The 18,731-nt window shown below is 39.5% G+C and overlaps 3 protein-coding genes across 4 annotated transcripts; all 3 read left to right on the top strand.

Annotated features, from left to right (window-relative positions):
* The first annotated feature begins 1,529 nt into the window (after positions 1-1,529).
* LOC111655087 (elastase-1-like) lies at positions 1,530-4,201 on the top strand. Its single transcript, XM_023406338.2, has 8 exons — positions 1,530-1,666; positions 1,940-2,037; positions 2,199-2,299; positions 2,723-2,848; positions 3,127-3,263; positions 3,372-3,514; positions 3,753-3,902; positions 4,070-4,201. Exons 1-8 carry the CDS (start codon positions 1,627-1,629, stop codon positions 4,079-4,081), a joined length of 807 nt encoding a protein of 268 aa, XP_023262106.1. The 5' UTR covers positions 1,530-1,626; the 3' UTR covers positions 4,082-4,201.
* Positions 4,202-4,371: 170 nt separating this feature from the next.
* LOC111655090 (elastase-1-like) lies at positions 4,372-7,565 on the top strand. Its single transcript, XM_023406340.1, has 8 exons — positions 4,372-4,460; positions 4,599-4,702; positions 5,539-5,639; positions 5,861-5,986; positions 6,259-6,395; positions 6,472-6,614; positions 7,150-7,299; positions 7,440-7,565. The coding sequence occupies exons 1-8, from the start codon at positions 4,421-4,423 to the stop codon at positions 7,455-7,457; spliced, it is 819 nt and encodes a 272-aa protein (XP_023262108.1). The 5' UTR covers positions 4,372-4,420; the 3' UTR covers positions 7,458-7,565.
* A 3,257-nt stretch (positions 7,566-10,822) lies between these two features.
* LOC111655102 (elastase-1-like) lies at positions 10,823-14,560 on the top strand. 2 transcript variants are annotated; one of them, XM_023406357.2, is made up of 8 exons: positions 10,823-10,935; positions 11,049-11,152; positions 11,545-11,645; positions 11,986-12,111; positions 12,768-12,904; positions 13,052-13,194; positions 14,191-14,340; positions 14,457-14,560. In XM_023406357.2, exons 1-8 carry the CDS (start codon positions 10,896-10,898, stop codon positions 14,466-14,468), a joined length of 813 nt encoding a protein of 270 aa, XP_023262125.1. In that variant the 5' UTR covers positions 10,823-10,895; the 3' UTR covers positions 14,469-14,560. The 2 variants fall into 2 exon arrangements, with proteins under 2 accessions (XP_023262125.1, XP_087030150.1); XM_087174024.1 differs by lacking the exon at positions 14,457-14,560 and having other exon boundaries at positions 14,191-14,352.
* The last annotated feature ends 4,171 nt before the right edge of the window (positions 14,561-18,731 follow it).

The following is an 18,731-nucleotide window of genomic DNA, read 5'->3' as shown; positions in this document are numbered from 1 at the left end:
AGAAATCTTCTGTAACTTAGTTCTCACACCGGATTTAAATCTTACCAGTGGGGAATGTAGATTTTCACTTTGTCTTCAAATGTTTGTTCTTATCACATTTTAGTACCACACCAAAATCTGCAACGAATTTAAAATGGATTTGTATGAAGATTTGGGTATTGAAATGGAAATCCCAGGACTAGCTGTCATCTGTCAGTCTCCTGTGAAGTGCAGATGACATACTGTACCTTCAGATATACGGCCAAGTAGAGATTCTGTGTTTGTTAGTCTTTAGCCCCCCCTAGTGTTGAGCTGTAACACTCACCTGCACACTCATGATCCCACAGAGTGAAGTCCAGATAATTAACTTTTCTGTCTCAAACATAAACTGCTCTATCATAAAGATACTAAAGTCACTTTCATTAACTGCTGCACTGACTGTTTTTTTTATATTTACCAAGAAATAACCACTTGAAGAAGGGACAAGCAACGTCACATTAGACTTCCTTTTGTCTCACACTGAATTCCACAGCTCGTCTTTATTTACTCAGCACTTATATGAGCTCACTAACATTTAATTACATATCTGACTTTAAACATATAAACTAAAACAAACATACAGAATATTATATACTGTATTGTATTATTTATATTATAGTGTCAATAATGTGGTGATTCATCATGGTCAGATTTTTATTTCTCGTTTTGCCTCTTAGGTACTTAGAGCAGAATTTCAACTTTCTAATATTTCGTAGGTCCTTGAAAAATAGTACAGTAACAGAGAAAAACATCTACTGTGAAGTAATCCAGCCGACACCCTATCACACAGGAAAACCTGGCATTAGCATCAAAGGAAAAATGTAGATTTTTCTATTTTACAGTAATGTGTACATTTGTTGTATGTTATTACAAAATCCTTGCAAATGAGCATGCACTGTTGTTTTCACTTTCTTTACTTCCTCTCAAAGAGTCACTTGGGACAAGAGAGGGCACAGCAACATGTTTTTCCACGCTTACTTCATAAAGCATGCTGGTTCAAATGGACACGTGATTATTTTCTGATGTAAATTTTCACAAAAACTTGCACTCTGTTTCATCAGAAAATTCATTTTAAGGTTTGAAATTGGAGAGAAACAACAAAAATGATTTTCTCTATGTGCACAAATACCCTGAAACTTTGAGGTGAGAGTAGTGGTAAGTGTTCATATGTTCAAGGACAAAATTGTGATTATATCATATGGTTACACAGCCACAAGGTCAGCCAGTTCCCACTTTCTTTAGGCCACTGTTCTGACAAAATGTGTTTAGTGAATTGCCGAAACAGATGTGATGAATTTTATCAGCCAACATATATTCAGAAAAACACTTTTAAAACCTTTGAATCACTTGTGACTTGTGTCATTCAAATAATCTTGTCGGTCAATGTGTCATTCTTCATTCTGTGCCATTCTCTACTGGTCTGAACAGGAAGTGTGTGCTAAGTGACTGTGATAACACAATGTGGGACAAACCACAGGTGCATAGCTGGCTTTTGTCACAGCAGAAAGAACAGCCACACTTTTCCACACAAGCTGAAGGCTGAGTTGAGGTATAAAAGAAGGAGAGAGGCATTAGCTCCTTGCAGAAACGTTCAGACTCACTGCAGACATGCTCAGGTTTTTGGTGTTGACAAGTCTCGCAGCCATGGGTAAGAAAATGAGAACACACACTGCGCTATATAACCATTACTTATTGATCTCTTTCTGTCGGTCTATCAGTCACTCTCTCTGTCATCACTCGGTCACCCAGTTTTAGTTTAGTCAACACATAGGAGTTCCAGATAATCTGCCAGTACACTCCGGCCGCCCTAATTTCTCCTTTCTTCTTTCTCTAGGTGGAAAGTAAATAATATCATGAGGTTTCTGGTAAACCACATATGAATCAATCAATCTGTTTTGTCTATTTTTTTTTTTTTAACCAGTGCTGGCAGAGCTGGAGCCCCAGCCCAGGTACCTGGAGGATAGCTTTGAAAGGGTTGTTGGAGGTGAGGTGGCCAAACCCAACTCCTGGCCCTGGCAGGTACTGTAACACAAAGTCAAAAAAAAAAGAAAAACACATTACATTCATGTTTAAACACATGTGTTGTTTCAGCACAAAAATGATGAATAATGTTCAGGGACTGTGAAGGAAGATGATCATATTTTCATACATACTCAGGTCTGTTTTTTTCCCCTCCTTAGATCTCTCTTCAGTACAGATCTGGCAGCAAATACTACCACACATGCGGAGGAACCCTGATTGAGAGAGGCTGGGTTATGACTGCTGCTCACTGTGTGGACAGGTAACATAATGATTAACCACAGCACACCCTCTGGCCGAATGACTTTTGATTACAAAAACAAAAAATAATGGTATTTTTCAAAATGCATTGGTTACTCTTATCTTAAGACTCAGCTATGATTTATTTCAGTGTTTTTAAATGTCACCAGCATCAGGACACAACTCACAGCCTCATTTATAACTGTCACATAGCGAAGGGGATTCGTTTATTTGATTAGAAAGAAACGTCTCCAAACCCCGGACAAACAAAAACAAAACCAGAAGTCAATGAATGGTGTTTTGTGCTCTTTTTTTCTTTGCAATAGTTTATTGTAATAAGAATTAATGTAATAAGAATGACTTGCAATTGGTCATTTGAGTGAAAATTGTATCTAATCACTGACTACTGTGTTTCACTTTGCTTCTTTTTTTAAAAACATTACAGCAGCAGGACGTGGCGTGTCATTATCGGTGAGCATGACCTGAACAGCAACAGTGGCAGAGAGCAGGTCATGCAGGTCAGCCGTGTTTACATCCACCCCAGATGGGACTCCAGCAGGGTGTCCAATGGGTGAAGAGCAAAATTTAATGATTTGATGATAATTCCTCAGCAAACATCCTTTTGTTGATTTTAAAAGAGAGGTACTGTATCTGTCTTTAGTGAGCAAATGTTTTCTCTCAGTTCTCAACATTTGTGCAAACCTGTTTGTTCATAACGGGTATGGGGTAAGAACGTCACTGTAGGGAAGTAGTGGTTTAACCAATAGACAAAATGTCCTCTGTGGTAGTGTAGTATCTTTACAAAGATATTTTGCCTCCTCCTGTTTAATCCATGGGTCTCTACCTCAGTTACGACGTTGCCCTGCTGCGCCTGTCCTCTGAAGCCACCCTGAACTCCTACGTCCAGCTGGGCTCTCTGCCTCCCACCGGCCAGATTCTGCCCCACAACAACCTCTGCTACATCACCGGATGGGGACGCACCTCCAGTGAGATGACTACATGATCCCTCTGGGCACATGTTAGTTTCAAAGCTGTGGTTGAGTCCTTTCTATAAAGCTCAGCATATCTTATCTTTCCCGTTTCACCATGTGTAGCTGGTGGTAGCCTGTCCGCCCAGCTCAAGCAGGCCTATCTTCCTGTGGTCGACCACAAGACCTGCACTAGCCCTGACTGGTGGGGCAGCACTGTCAAGAACACCATGGTGTGCGCTGGTGGAGCTGCTGAGGCTGGATGCAATGTGAGTCTACTCTTATGTGAAAAAGAAAACCGGCAAATCACATTAATATAAAGTCATAGACATATTTTATTTGCACTTTGATAAATATTACTTGTATTCCAATGAAGTAGCAGGGTGAAGTGACATTAGTGAAAAAAGAACAATTTAAGCCCCAATAACAGTAATCTACTCTGTATTTTTATTTTGTATGCACCACTGAATGATTATATCCATAATACTTTCATCTAATCCCTCTCAGGGTGACTCTGGTGGCCCTCTGAACTGCCTGGTTAATGGAAAATACTACGTCCATGGTATTGCCAGCTTCGTGTCTGGTTATGGATGCAATTATCCCAAGAAGCCCACCGTCTTCACCCGTGTGTCTGCCTACATCGATTGGATGGACTCGGTTAGTATGATGGATATGCACATTTATGATAAGTGATTGAATAACATATTAAAGAACTCATTATCAATCTAGGGATGATAACGTGGGTATGAGTGTTATGGAATTTATTTTTCTGGTGATATCATTCAGGTTGTATAAGATGTCTGATCAGTACTCCTCTTTTCCAGATCATGGTATAAACAACAGAGTGGTCCGTGTGGCAGGATATGAAGACAGAAACCACCATCAACCATGTTTTCATCCACTGTCTTTACTTGTCTGGCCTTTATTTTACAAAAAATAAAGTTGATAAAATTCTGTATCATGACTCATCTTTTCATTGGAAGGTTTATGCAACCACAGCTGTGATGTGGCAGCATGTTGTCACACACTATCATAAACTGTGATAAAGCCTGAGACAGGCAACAGGTGCATGACTGACCACTGCCAAGCTCAGCAGAGGTTCCGCATCAAATGACGGTCAGCTCAGGATATAAAAGAACAAAATGTGCACTTAGAAACTGATAGGAGTTTTAGACATGCTCGTTTTTATGCTCTTCACCACTCTCGCAGCCACAGGTAAGAAATGTCAAGGCAGCACGGTAAATAATGTACCGATGGAAAATGTTTTTTGGCCTATGATAAAACACACATGTAATTAACACAGAGGGAAACCATGATCAGTGGTGTTTTGATGAGCTTCCTCCTGTGCCTCAGTGCTGGCTGAGTTGGAGCTGCAGTCTAGCTACATAGACAGCAACACTGCGGGAAAGGTTGTGGGAGGTGACGAAGTGCCTAAACGCAGCTCCTGGCCTTGGCAGGTACAGTAACACAAAGCCAGGCAGAACATGTAAAACAAGGTTGCAAGATCCTGGTCTTCCATATAGTAGACTGTAGGTGGCAGATGAAACCAAAACACTTGGTGGGTTTGCATGTCACAGAACAGTTTTTAAGATGGTTATAGGTCAACTTTTCTATTAGTCTATCTAGTGTTACCTCCACAAGAATGCTACATAAAATTGTTCCTTAAAGAGAAGTTTTTGGTGATATGCTTTTTCACTTTCTAGCTATGAACTTGACGAGAAGATTAATATCATTCTTATGTCTGCTCATTAAATATAAAGCTACAGCCAGCTACTGGCTAGCCTACCTTAGCACAAAGACTAGAAACAGGCAGAAATAGCTAGATTAGTGTTGTTCAATGGTGACAAAATGCACCATCTTATCATTTGCACACTTTGGTTTTTGGAATGTTTAAACAAGAGGATATGCAAATATATATAATCTAACATACACTGAGCCTTGGAGGTCCTGCTGATTGATTTTATTATTTTAAGATAGGACCATACTGCCTGTTTCCAGTCTTTATGCTAAGCTAGGCTAACTGGCTCCTGGCTCAGCACGCAGGTGGAAAATTGGTATCAATCTTCTCATCCAACTGTTGGATGAACATGAATAAAAGTACCTCACAAAATATCAAATTGTCGCTCAAGAGAAAGGACTTTCTTAAAAAGGTAATAATCTGTTACATGAATCAGTCTAATTTAAAAATATACACTTGTTTAAATCTAACTCAAATGCTGTATGGTCTTTTTTAAGGCTGGAAGACAGTTTGACAGTTTTTCTTGATCAGAATATTTTGTGAGTCCTGCTCCAGGTTTCTCTCCAGTACTTCTCAGATGGGTCCTATCACCATTTCTGTGGAGGAACACTGATCAGCAGAGGATGGGTTATGACCGCCGCTCACTGTGCATTAAGGTAAGACATACGATACTGTCAATCTTCTATTACTCTAATTGGATATACTGCACAGTAACTCATATATGCCTGCATGATTTTTATTTTTTGAGATTCTGGTTTCGTCTTATTACACATCCCCCACACAAATGCTATACATGTTTTTCTTTCTTGTATTTGTGCCTTACCTCTCTCATCATCTTTCACTGTGGAAACAAATAAACTAATCAAAGCTAAAACAGTTACAGCTCTTTGCGTGCTGTCCTTGGTGCTCTTATCCTACACCAGAACTACTGGACAGAGCAACACAGGAATGTCGTTGGCGTTTATGTCCATCCTGAATGGAACAGTAACAGCATCTCCTCTGGGTGGGCCTTTCTGTTATTATATTCTAGTATCGGTCTCGTACTCAGAGACCACATAGTGAACTTTTTGGGTAAACATTTCTTATTTTGTTTAACATGCAGAGTTTTACATTGGAGTCAGATTTTGATTGATTTAACCTTTGAATGAATTTACGACTGTATGATGTTTTCTGTTTGTCTGTTTCAAAGTCACTCAGATACTTGTAACATATTCAGGATGTTTCTGGTGATTGTACTTGCAGTAGAAGAATTTCAAGCATTTTTTTGACCTTTAGTAATGACATTGCACTGTTGCGGCTGTCTTCTGAGATCTCCCTGAACTCTTACGTGAGGCCGGTTTCTCTGCCTCCTTTCGGTGAGATCCTGCCCCACAACAACTACTGCTACATCACGGGATATGGACGTATCTCCAGTGAGTCAGACGCAACTCCTCACATTCATTATTCTGACTGTAAACTGTGAAGTGACTCAGTATCTTACACATGCAGCTGGTGGTAGCATGTCTGCCAGGATGAGACAGGCCTACCTTCCTTCTGTTGACCACCAGACCTGCACCAGCTCTGGCTGGTGGGGCAGCACCGTCAAGACCACCATGATCTGTGCCGGAGGAGGTGCTCAGTCAGGATGCAATGTGAGTCTGCTGGTGTGAACGATATGAAAATATTCAAAGCACACTTTAAAAAAAAAAAAAAAAAAAGGATATCCTAAACACATGCAGTCCAATAAAAAAAAAAGCACATGCAGGATTATAATGCCTGCTAAATATGAATCCACTCAGTCACCAGCTGAGAAAATCTGCTGAGTCATACTATCATGGGCGCTTGCAAAACACTAAATACTATTTTCCACATGCCACACCTGATAACACACCTGTTCAAACAGATGTTGTTGATAATCAGTTCGAAGGTTGTGGATTTTACGCTTACATTGTTATTATTCCTATGATTCAAGTATTATATGTATTAAAATGTAATGCACCTGATAAAATAATCACCGGTAAACCCAGAATGAATTTGAATGCAGAAGAATCTAAACATAATGTTTGTCATATGTCTAGCTAAAGCTACTACAGATGGTTTGAAAAAAAAGGGGAAGTGATATATTTATGGTTATGTATTTCTGAATAGTAATAAAAAAAAAAAAAACATTTCTTTGTCTCGTCCTAGGGTGACTTTGGTGGCCCTCTTAGCTGCATTGTTAACAGCAATTGGTATGTCCATGGTATAGCCAGCTTTGTGTCTGGTATGGGATGCAACACTCCACAGAAGCCCACTGTCTTCACCCGTGTTTCTGCCTACATAACATGGATTAACTCGGTCAGTAATGCTAACCTACTGTAAACAAAATGACACATTACAAAGACCTCACTTTTTTCATTAATTACACAATATACTTTTCACAGCATGTTCCTCTAAACTACTGTAGTTGCTGAATATATGGATTTTTCTTTTTCCAGGTCATGAACAATCCTTGAAATGGATAAGATTCTTGCAACAGTAACGACTCTGAGCTTGAGCTTGTTCCCTATCTGCAATGAATTTGCCTGTTCAAACCTTCTATCAATAAAACATTTCAAAATCAATATCCGTGCTTTAAACTATTGCTAGTTTTAAATTAGTTGTGATGTTTTTTCCGCAGTGTTGATACTAATAAATATATAATGCATCATACTCCACTGACAAGATAAAATCTTTTTATTTAGATAAACACCTAACAACCCACTGCCTTATGCTAAAACTTCACATTCAGCATTTTCCCGTTCAGAGCATGTGAACATCAGCAAGTTACCTCTGTGACAGAGATGGGACCGATACAGAGACGAGCAGATGGTGCACCGAGGGGCTGTACCAGGGACATGAGGATACACTTTTGTGTTTTTGACTTAATGCAAATGTATTCTATTTCTGAGCTCTGACAGCCAGCAGCCCTGAGTAAATGCTGACAGTCGTATTGCAGTATTTTATCTTTTGTTATTTTTCAAATTGAAGTTTTTTTTTTTTTTTTGTGCCCATCAGAAACTGGTCTGATTGGTGTTTAATAAACAGAAGGTTTTTTGTTACCCTTTCTGTTGCCTCTCCGGTGGTTTTGTGACATTTTAGAGGAAAGAGGCTGCAGTGAGCGCCGAGGCACGACTAGAATAGTACATGCGTGATAAGTGTCTGCCTATAGTGGGAACCACACATGAGCCACGGCTGTGCTATAATCAGAACAACAGACACACTGACTGAATGCTGTGACTGGAGGAATTCATCGATTGATTCATTGATACTTTTTAGGCCTATGTATTCTTCATTCTGTAAAGAAGAGAAAAAGTGTTTTAGTCCAGCGCTCCCTTTTCCCCTCTAACTTCCATTTCCCTTACCTTTGTATGTTAAATCTTACAAGCTTGTCTCAGTTACGCTTGTTTCATTTCGACCTTGAAACGCTGCAGTATCCTCCATAAATAAGGGTAAAACAGCCCTCCCTAAGGGGAGGCTATATCATTTATGTGAATGTGCTGGGTATTTGTTAAATGCTCCAAGCCATACCTTTATTATTATAGGATTGCTGTAATGGATGTTTCAAACTAGATTCTTTTAAGGCTGAAATAAAGAAATCTCACACTAAAATGTGCTCTACATGCTAAATGACCCTCTGTTTATCACAAGACTATTCTGCAGTTACATTTAATCGGAGAAACTGTGCAATTGGTTTTTCAGTTCTAAGATAAACTATGAAATAAAAGATCCTTTTAAAAAAAAAGATCACTTACCCCACTCTAAAGGTTCCTTAGCTCAACACAGGAGTTTACATACATGCAGCAATTGTGCAGAGCTTAAATTTAAAAGAACAGTCAAGTTTTTGTGAGGCATTAACATGAGATATGTTAATTAGAGAGCTTTAGAGAAGCTGGTAGATTTTTGGTCAGAGCCAGGCTGGCCGACTGCTGGTTCCGGCTGCATATTTACACAGACATGACAGTGGTGTCAATCTTCTCATCTTCTGTTAAGTCTCAACATGAAAGTGAATAAGCACACTTCCCAAAACGCCAAACTATCCCTTTAAATTTGTGTATTTTTTTTTTTTTTTGTGAGAAAAAAATGATATGGCAGATATATATCTGGTAGGTTTCACTGCGAGGCAGCAGTCTGTGGGACACGGGCACAGTAATCCTTACCTGCTGTGGGTCTTGTCAGAGAAGAGCAGATAACAGAGCTCAGGTTGTAGCCTACAGCATGTCATTGATGAGCTGTCTAAGTGTGTCTCAGCAGCTCCAGGATGTGTGCTGGGTATCTGCATTAGAGAACATATGTCTGCTTCCTGAGTCCTCAGTAATACTGGCATACAGCTTTTAAAATAAAAGTCAATATTGTGTCTTTTGCCTAAAACAAAGATCCTACATTTGAGTTTACAATATATGTATATGTAAGTGTGAGTAAAAAACAATTTCTTCAAATTAAAATCAAGACACTCAAAGTTGCAATTGTCTGTCTCCCCTAAGATCAAGTCATATGCTGCAGCAGCTCTCGCTACTGTGCAACGACACTGGAACATATGCAGAATATATAATGTCTGATCCACAGGGCCTCATGAATACTTATCAAAGGCTTTAAGTGGAATACAGTATTTTCGCCTCAGGCTTGTTAAGCTTTAAACATGATCTTGATCTATATAAATCAGCAACTTGTAACTTGGAAGGATATATACAGTTCATCATCCCGTTACTGTTCCTCCTCTCTCTATGTTCCCATGTATGTGGAGGTCAGGTGTCTGTCCAGCTTAAACAGCCTGCTGTTGACTTTAGCGCAGCTTTGACCTTTGAGTGTGAATTTTGGTGATAGTGCAGACAGCTATATTTTTCATGTATCCTGAGTCCGTGCCCCTTTCAAAGTATGCTATGGATGCATGGTTGGCATACGCTCCACAGCCTGATCTCCTCATGTAGCACATTTTCTACACATGAAAGTAACCGTGTATTGCCAACACTACCTTATACTTTCATTCTCTTTGAAACTATTACTAAGGTGGTTTATGTTTCCAGCCACTCCAGTTTGTGTAAAAAAGCACATTCTCTGAATATACTGTAGATTTAAATGCACTTTGATGAAATCAAAGCGGCATATAGTGTAGGCAGCTAAAATGCTTAATCACACTCAGAGACTGCGAGGATAATCTTCCTCTGAGTACTGGAGTACTACATCATTTTTTAAATAAAGATCGTCTTTTCTCTGACTGATCCCAGTGGTTGATCGCTTCCAGTCGACAACCAGAAAGAGAACAAAGTCATACACACTGACTCTGCAGAGTAAAATGCATGTCAGAATGGGTTTTTACTGCAGAGGTGCACTTTAGGAAAATGTCAGAATGTATTTGTGCGTGCTGTTTTGAGCCCCTTTCTATCTTTGGCAAGCAGCAAGTTGCCCTTAAAGCAGCAAACAATGACTTGAGGGTAGAGGATAGAGTTTGACATATGCTGTACGGACTGTAAAGCTGCTTGAGGCAAATTTAAGATTTGAGATATTGAGCCATAAAAATGTAACTGACATGTCTGGACTTGACTTGATGAGGGCAAATAAGTGTTAAAGTAAAAACACAAACATTTAATGTGTACAGTACATGCAGTCAAAACTGCTTTACTACAAAAGGTAAAGCTTTAGTGGTAAAAAAATAGAAAGAAAGTTACAGTAAAGGATAATCTTACATCTGATAGTAAGGCCAGAACAAGTGGGGGAAAAAAATGGTTTCACAGCTGAGTCAGCTGTTCCACGAATTAACCGACTGTAGTGATAACAGTGAGACAGACGCAGGTGGTCCTGTGATGCTTTTGAACCAGCCACACACACACAAAAGACATAAAGACAACAGACCCTGAGGGTATAAAAGAGTGGTGGACCGAGGTCTTCAGTTCAGAAAGCTTCAGTAGACTGCAGACATGCTCAGGTTTCTTGTGTTGACCTCTCTCGCAGCCCTCGGTAAAAATCTCAAATTCTTCCTCTCTTTTGACATTCTGCACATACACGCCTCCTAACACATATAATTACATTATGTGTGACTGATGTGTTTCCTGTGCTTCTGCTTTGCTCAGTGCTGGCTGAGCTGGAGCCCCAGCCCAGGTTCCTGGAGGATGACAGTGTTGAGGGGAGAGTTGTGGGAGGAGAAGTGGCCAGACCCCACTCCTGGCCCTGGCAGGTACAGTACTACGTTTTCTTTGTCTCCACATCAGTGGAAGAAGACGTTTTCAGATCCTTTACTTTAGTAAAAAAATAGCGGCAACACAATGTGAAAATATTCTCGGCTATATTTTCTTGCTGGTGTTTTGCCATAATAAGCACGCCTGCCGTGAAAAGCAGCCCTTAAGGTTAGGTTTTAGTCATGAAGAGTGAAGATTACTTAAGGTTTGAGTTTAGGTTAAAAGAAGGCCAAATGTATAGGGGGGTCTTTTCACGGCAGGGGTGCTTATTACTGCAGTACTGCTCAGTATTCTTTTGTTCTATAATATTTTGGAACACTTTTTTTCCTGTGAAATCGCACACATATAAATCTCCCATCTCGTTAATACTGTCTGTGTGTCGTTTCATCAGATCTCTCTTCAGTACAAATCTGGCTCCAGCTACTACCACACCTGTGGAGGAACCCTGATCAAGAGAGGATGGGTCATGACCGCTGCTCACTGTGTGGACCGGTGAGAGTTTCATGCATCACAGAATATCTGCTGAGCCTAAATCTAATAGAAATATGGGTGAAGTAGCAGCATATGGGTTCTGACAGAGCTTAACATCTACATAAATGCATTTCGTTTTATTTACTGCTGGCGTCTGTGCATAGCTAAGACATTGTAGTTGTTTTACTGGTTGTGTTACAGCTGTCTTTTTGAATCAAGAATCAAATAAGAAGATAAGAAGTCCCCACAAAACATAGGTTCCATGTAAAATATTGACTTTTAACAGATGTCCTATTAGAGACAACTACGTGCCAGATAGAGGAGGAATGAAAATGTTCTTCTCTTTTTTGTATATCCATAGCTCCAGGACTTGGCGTGTTGTTCTTGGAGATCACAACATCAACATCAACGAGGGCAGAGAACAGTACATGAGCGTGAGCCGCGTCCACATCCACCCCAAGTGGAACTCCAACAACGTTGCTGGAGGGTTAGTGGTTACTGGACGTGGTCTGACCCCCCTCTGCATTAAAAATGAACAAATACTGATAGATGTACATCACATGGTATACATAGAACTGAATGCATTTAGTTAATTGTAAAAATGAAAAAGTTATGAAAAATGGGAATATTTCTTTTTGTGTGTTACTTAAATATTTTTTTAAATACTACATATTAATATCAACATTCGCTTACTGAAAAATCCTTACTAGATTTATTATTCTGGACATGGATTGTGAAAACAAAACCAATCATACAGTGTAATATAATTAGAGCTGAAACAATTTGTCAGCTGACAGAAAATGAATTGGCAACTATACTGATAATCAATTTACTGCCTAAACGTGAGGCTGTGCTGCTTTGCTCCGTTTTAAAACATTGTAAATTGAATATTTTTTGAGTTTTGGACCAAGCAAGTGAATTACAGATCCACCTTGGGTTTTAAGAGACTGTGATAAACCAAGCAATTAGAAGATAAAGCGGGAAAATAATCTGCAGATTAATTAATAATGAGATAACTGTTAGTTAGCCCAAAACAACTCTAATTGAAAGAGAGACAATAGCTTTCTCTTAAACAAAGCCATTACAACAAGCCTTTATGAAGACAGGGAAAATATTTATAACTCACTGACCTCTGACCTTCAGGTGGGACATTGCTCTCCTGCGTCTGTCCTCTGATGCTTCTCTGAACAATTACGTCCAGCTCGGTGCCATGCCTCCCTCCGGTCAGGTCCTGCCCCACAACAACCCCTGCTACATCACTGGATGGGGACGCACTCAGAGTAAGTGTGGCATAATGATACACCGCATGATAAATGAGTCAGTTCAGTGTTTACATCCACTCACAACACTATCTGTAGCATAGTGCATGATCCTGCTTTCAGAAGCTTTATCACAGTTATAAGATATAGTTCTTGTGTTGCCCCCAGCTGGAGGTCAGCTGTCCGCCCAGCTTAAGCAGGCCTTCCTGCCCGTTGTTGACCACAAGACCTGCTCCAGCTACGGATGGTGGGGCAGCACTGTGAAGGACTCCATGGTCTGTGCCGGTGGCGGCAGCGACTCTGGTTGCCAGGTGAGTCTATGAGGTCTCAGAATATACTTTACAATCCATTCTCACATTCTCAACATGTATTATGCACACGACTTGAGCCAGAACGTGGGGACAGTATCCCTGGAGGCTGAAGGCTATTTCAGTTTCTAATACGTTTCTAATACGGCACCCTAACGCCTACTTATGCTTTATGGATCAATTTTAAGCCATTAATAAGAAAAACATTTGGACCATATGATCTATTACCTGCATAAAAGAGCTGCTGAGGAGCTGAACTAAGATCCAGTTATTAACAAGGTATTAAACATTTATTAATAGATTACCAACATTTATAGCCACAATATTATCAAATAGAAAGGATGAACACTGGTCAAAGCGATTTTTCACAGCCTAGAAACCCAAAATGACTGCTTATTAATATTTATAACCAATCTTAAAGAATTAGAAACATTTGCAAAGCCATTTGTTACAACTTTTAAAAAAAAACCTTTATTTCGGCAGGAAAGATTCCTCCCAGCTCAGATTTTGAATTCAGTTTCTCCAGTTGTCTCCTAAAACATGTGGTCCTCCTGCGATTAAGCCTGCAGGAACGTCTGGCTATAAGCAAACTGGGACAAACACTGGAAAGAACTTGTCAGATTTCAGTCCCACTCCACCATGACAAAGTGAGATTGAATGTCCCCCACTGAGCTGAGGCCTGACCCCTTCCTGTCAAGAGGGATATTTTTGAGGACACATGCAGGATACTTGCTGCATCAGCAGGGGCATAAGTCAGTTACAAAGATCCAGGCTTGTGCTTAAGCTGCACAAAGTGTCAAAGTCTTGCAAACTCATGTTCTGCACAAACTTGCTCAAGGCAGCGTGAGATTAAAAGGGGATATGCGAAGCGGGAAGTGGGAACATGTTGCTCTTTGAAAAACTAGGTATTTTTCCAACTCTGCCCAAGAGTAGAGAAATAAAGCAGTTAACAGTTATTGGCTCTGAGGTCTGTCTGTGATGTGTTTTCTCTGAATCCAGGGTGACTCTGGTGGCCCCCTGAACTGTAATGTCAATGGCCGTTGGGTTGTCCACGGTGTGACCAGCTTCGTGTCCTCCTCTGGCTGCAACGCCTACAGGAAGCCCACTGTCTTCACCCGTGTCTCTGCCTACATCAGCTGGATGAACAGCGTCAGTATTTAACACTAACCCATACGAATCAATGAGAATCATCATCTGTACCGTAGTACATTCTGCAGTTTCTTGAGGATAAGCACATAATGATTAATTTGTCCTTACTTTACCAGATCATGGGTTAAGAGCAACGATGATCTCCATGGCGACGAGAGAAGACTCTGGATTCATCTCTGTTTCTGTCCAACTCCATCAGAATAAAACATCCTATAATGTGCATTTGCCTCGCCTGATTTTTTAACAGACATTGGTCTTTAGATTTATAGAAGCCATAAGTAGCTGGAGGGGGAGTGTAATTCAGATGCAAGAGTGGTTCTGCAAAAATAAGACACTGCAGATCTTTTCAGATATTTGTGAGATTACCTTTGGCTACTCAATTGATAAAAAAAAAAAAAGAACACTTACACTGCCAGAAGCAGGGATCTTTAAATACAATAGTGAAGCAGTGGACATGCTCTAAAATCAATTTCTATAATATGTGATTAGACTATAATAAATAAAAAGAGTTATCAGGACATCAAAATGAGCTGACTTAGAGTGATAGAAAGAGGTAGTAAAACAGTTAAAAAGAGCATTTTAAAGAAAATAAATAATAATAAATAATCCAATTAAAAACAAAATGTAAGAGGATTCTGTGTGGGGAAGAAAGGCTAGGTAGGAAACTCAGTACTTTAGAATACCCTTGTACTCCACTTAGAATGTCAGCTGCTCTTGAATAATTCATAACTGTGCTTATCAACATATGACAAAGTAAACAGCAACAAATTAACCAGCTGGGTGAATTGAGTTTAAATTAAATAATTGTAAATTACAAATAGTGTGCACATCAGTGTGTGACATTAATATTTCAGATGCTTACTTGCATGGAAATATAAATGTAAAATTTCATAAATTCACATTCAGACCTTTCAAGTGCTTTATAGCCACTCTGTTATCCATGCTCTATTATCTGCATCCTATTGTTCAGGGTAATGGGGTGGGTGGTGGGGGTGGGGGAGTTATTAGGGCTGTTATTAGACTGTGAGAAGAGATCACAGTGCCAACTGGAAACCCACAGAAAAACAGTCATGAACTGCAAATCCAGAAAATTATGCCACATCTAAGATGGATACCTTATTCATGATAAAAAAAAAAACATTTAAATGTTTCAAATATTTGGATAAATCAGTTTCAAATCAGAAAATTGAAATAGGGAAGACGCTTTTTACACAATCTTAAGTTATATAATGTATCACCAGTCACAGAGTTAGGAAATAGCTGCCAAAAAGAGATGAAGTGGCAATCAGATGAAACACAAACAAAATATATCAAAATCAGAAAAAAAGCATAAAAAACTAATACTGGCCTTGACTGTGGTAGACAAGCATGAGATGGAAAACATCTGCGTTATAGGGAAGAGAACAGCTTGTATCGCTTACTATAGCACAAGTTCTACAGTATGAGGTATGCATACTGAGTTTATGAAGAGAGGCAGCGTCATCTGCAAGGCCTGACATGCACAAACCCCTCTGCTACTGCTGACAGCTCTGTAAAGCTTGGAGGAAGTCAGTTAATGTCATTCCTCATGATGTGCTTCCATGTTTTGCTTGGCAGGGTCAGAAGTATTTATCTAGATATAGACGAAGGAGAAACTGAACTCAGAGTCAGTTACTTTGATAGTGTCAGCACAGGCACTTAAATACAACTAATATGATCAGATAGATAGATAGATAGATAGATAGATAGATAGATATTATCCTTCCTGAGTCTTTAAATATTTACGAAGGTGGTGACTGCTTTTTATGACCCAGCAAATGACTTTGTTGTTTGTTACAGCAGCTCCTGACAGTATACAGGGGAAGATGTCGGAACAATACTGACTCACTGGTCAGATGGTAAACAGTGCCATATTGTGTCTGAGTTTTTCTTTTTCTTTTTTTGTGTGTGTTGGTGTGTGAAACATTTTGTTGTGTCTCTGCAGCCGTGTGGCCATATGGTGGTGATGATGGCTTAACATCCTCCAGTAAATGCTTGTCATATTGTCCTGCTGTAACAGGCATCTGATGTAAATTTAAGTGGAACGCCAACTGCATCTCTAAAGAGTCATAGGTACATTCAGACTTGTTTGATGCTTGAGGGGAATGTGAACCTTTCAAAAATTTCTCAAGCTTTTATAATATCATTGGACTATTATTACTGACATAGTAAAATGTAGGAAGCATTTCCATGTTTTTAGTTGGTTTGGGTGGAGGTGTTTTTCAGTATGTACAGTAGTGAAGTAGAAGTTTAAAATTGCAGGAAATACTTAAATAAAGTCTAAGTAATTTGCACTAAATGTTCTTACTTTGAAGCAAGCTCTAACTGTTGTCAAATGATTTATGAATCCTCAACTTAAAAACATCATGCTTTCATCGCTCACGCACTCATCACTTTGAGATATCCGGTATGAAACTAATTGATTATAATTACATGGGTTTATCAGTACAAAATGAATGGAGAACAATATATATATATATATTACCACTTTCTTTGCTGGTGGAACTAAATCCAAAAGGTGGTACTTCTGTAATATCTCTCTCTCTTATGTTCTCTACTTTAATGAGAATCAGTTCAATTGTCAGATTAATTATAATCCAATCATAATTTTTTTATCTGCTTGATTAATCCTATTCTGGTGATGAAAAGTGTTCACCTCTCAATTTAATACACAGTCGGTGGTAAACTACTGCGACAACAAATTCTGCCTAATATTGTCATACGTCCTCTTATAGAATATATTAACTTGATACGGTTATAGTAATCTTAGGGTTGGGTTTCCACAGGTTTGTACAGACGCCATTCCATAATACATCCTGCCAATGTTTTGGGCAGATCACGTCCCCCGGCAACCTCTGCTAAATCACTGTACACACCTCCATGTAGCTGATTAAATTATCTAGTTTCAGGTTGGGAGGGTAAAACAAACTAGAGGACAAATGCTAATGAGTTTTTGGCTGTGTGTTGGAAAATTTGCTGCTTGATTACCTGCCACTTTGGAAGATAATTGGTAATTGGATTCTTCAATTCTGTCAGAAAACACAGTTTTTGTAAATTATTCACATAAAAATCGCCAAACAATTTCAATACCAACATGAAACATCAGCTACTTCTCGCAAGACTAATAATAACAGCCATGCTAACTGCTGGAGGCTGTACTTAGGCACAGTGGTGCCTAAATGAGGTCGGCATACTAATACGCTCACAATAACAATGCTAACATGCTCATGTTAATCAGGTATAATATTTATCATTTTCACTGCCTTAGTTAATTGGAATTAAACACAAAATGCAGCTGAGGCTGATGGGAATATCATTAGTTTTGCAGGTATTTGATAATTAACTGCAACTGGACAAATGAAAATTTTGATCTAGTGATGGTGCAAGACTCAATGTCAGGGTATCATTAAAGTAATTATAGTTCAGCCTGGGAATAACAAGTGTGTGTGTGTACAAAGTCACATGACAAGCCATCCAATAGCTGTAGAAACGTTTCAGTAAAGCAAATGTCGACCAGGAAAAGTCAGCCGATCAGCAAAGTCATTTGGATTCATCCAATGGGGATAATGAATGTCTGTTAAAAATTTCATGACAAACCACATGGCAGGCTAGTTAAAATATTTAAGTCTGGAACAAAATGATTGACCCATTGACCATCAGTCCTACACACTGGTCCTTAAAAGCAACATATTTTATACATATTCTCAGAAACCTCTCTTTTTTTTCGTCCTGGTTTCCTGACCCGTCAGTCTGGCATGGTGATCAAGAGGCCTTCTTCGTTTTGTGCAGCTAGAGTTCTGGATCCAAGGCTGTCATTATTTGTGGAGAGCAACAAAAAAAGTATCTCTCTTTCAGAAAGCACTATCTGACACCTCGCCCAGTGTCTTCCTCAAGGCAGAAAGCTGCATGAACTAAGCTTTCACAAGATAGTGACCGAGAATGAATGGTCGTTTTTACTGAATGCTTTTGAGAAAACTGAGAGCACCGGACTACACAGGAAACTGTCACATAATCAATAAAGCAATGGCTCAGGATTTGTTCCCTATTGGCACATAATCCAGTAGACTGCATGTCTGTCCCATGCAGGAGTCATATCCATATAGCAGACTAAAACTTTATGTGAAGACAACATGAAGAAATGATGCAGTTTATTGTGTGCTTTATTATCTGCCCAGCTGAAGCAGGACTCCCTGCCTGTTTCTGCAGTGGAGTGAGGTGGAGGTGATGTCTGGACCACCACAGACTGTTCAGGTGGCAGCAGCCTCTCTCTGGATGTCAGGTCAGTCTTATATTAGCTCTTTTCTGCTCAGTAGTGTTCGTCTCCTGCAGGGATCTAAGTATGTTCAATACAATGGATGCTGTGGGTTCAGCAG

Source organism: Seriola lalandi, unplaced genomic scaffold, assembly GCF_002814215.2.
Source record: "Seriola lalandi dorsalis isolate HSWRI2012SDOR001 ecotype SW California unplaced genomic scaffold, Sedor1 jcf7180002054304, whole genome shotgun sequence".
Lineage (NCBI taxonomy): Eukaryota > Metazoa > Chordata > Actinopteri > Carangiformes > Carangidae > Seriola > Seriola lalandi.
The sequence above is the reverse complement of the archived record's forward strand: the minus strand, read 5'-3'. Positions and strand labels throughout refer to the sequence as shown.

Bases quoted from the DNA above. Each gene is read 5' to 3' on its own strand.
- LOC111655087 (XM_023406338.2), top strand. From the start codon at position 1,627: ATGCTCAGGTTTTTGGTGTTGACAAGTCTCGCAGCCATGG. The intron at 2,300-2,722 runs GTAACATAATGA...AAAACATTACAG, and splicing joins GCTGCTCACTGTGTGGACAG to CAGCAGGACGTGGCGTGTCA. The intron at 3,264-3,371 runs GTGAGATGACTA...CACCATGTGTAG, and splicing joins CGGATGGGGACGCACCTCCA to CTGGTGGTAGCCTGTCCGCC.
- LOC111655090 (XM_023406340.1), top strand. From the start codon at position 4,421: ATGCTCGTTTTTATGCTCTTCACCACTCTCGCAGCCACAG. The intron at 6,396-6,471 runs GTGAGTCAGACG...TTACACATGCAG, and splicing joins GGGATATGGACGTATCTCCA to CTGGTGGTAGCATGTCTGCC. The intron at 6,615-7,149 runs GTGAGTCTGCTG...GTCTCGTCCTAG, and splicing joins GTGCTCAGTCAGGATGCAAT to GGTGACTTTGGTGGCCCTCT.
- LOC111655102 (XM_023406357.2), top strand. From the start codon at position 10,896: ATGCTCAGGTTTCTTGTGTTGACCTCTCTCGCAGCCCTCG. The intron at 10,936-11,048 runs GTAAAAATCTCA...TGCTTTGCTCAG, and splicing joins GACCTCTCTCGCAGCCCTCG to TGCTGGCTGAGCTGGAGCCC. The intron at 11,153-11,544 runs GTACAGTACTAC...TCGTTTCATCAG, and splicing joins CCCACTCCTGGCCCTGGCAG to ATCTCTCTTCAGTACAAATC.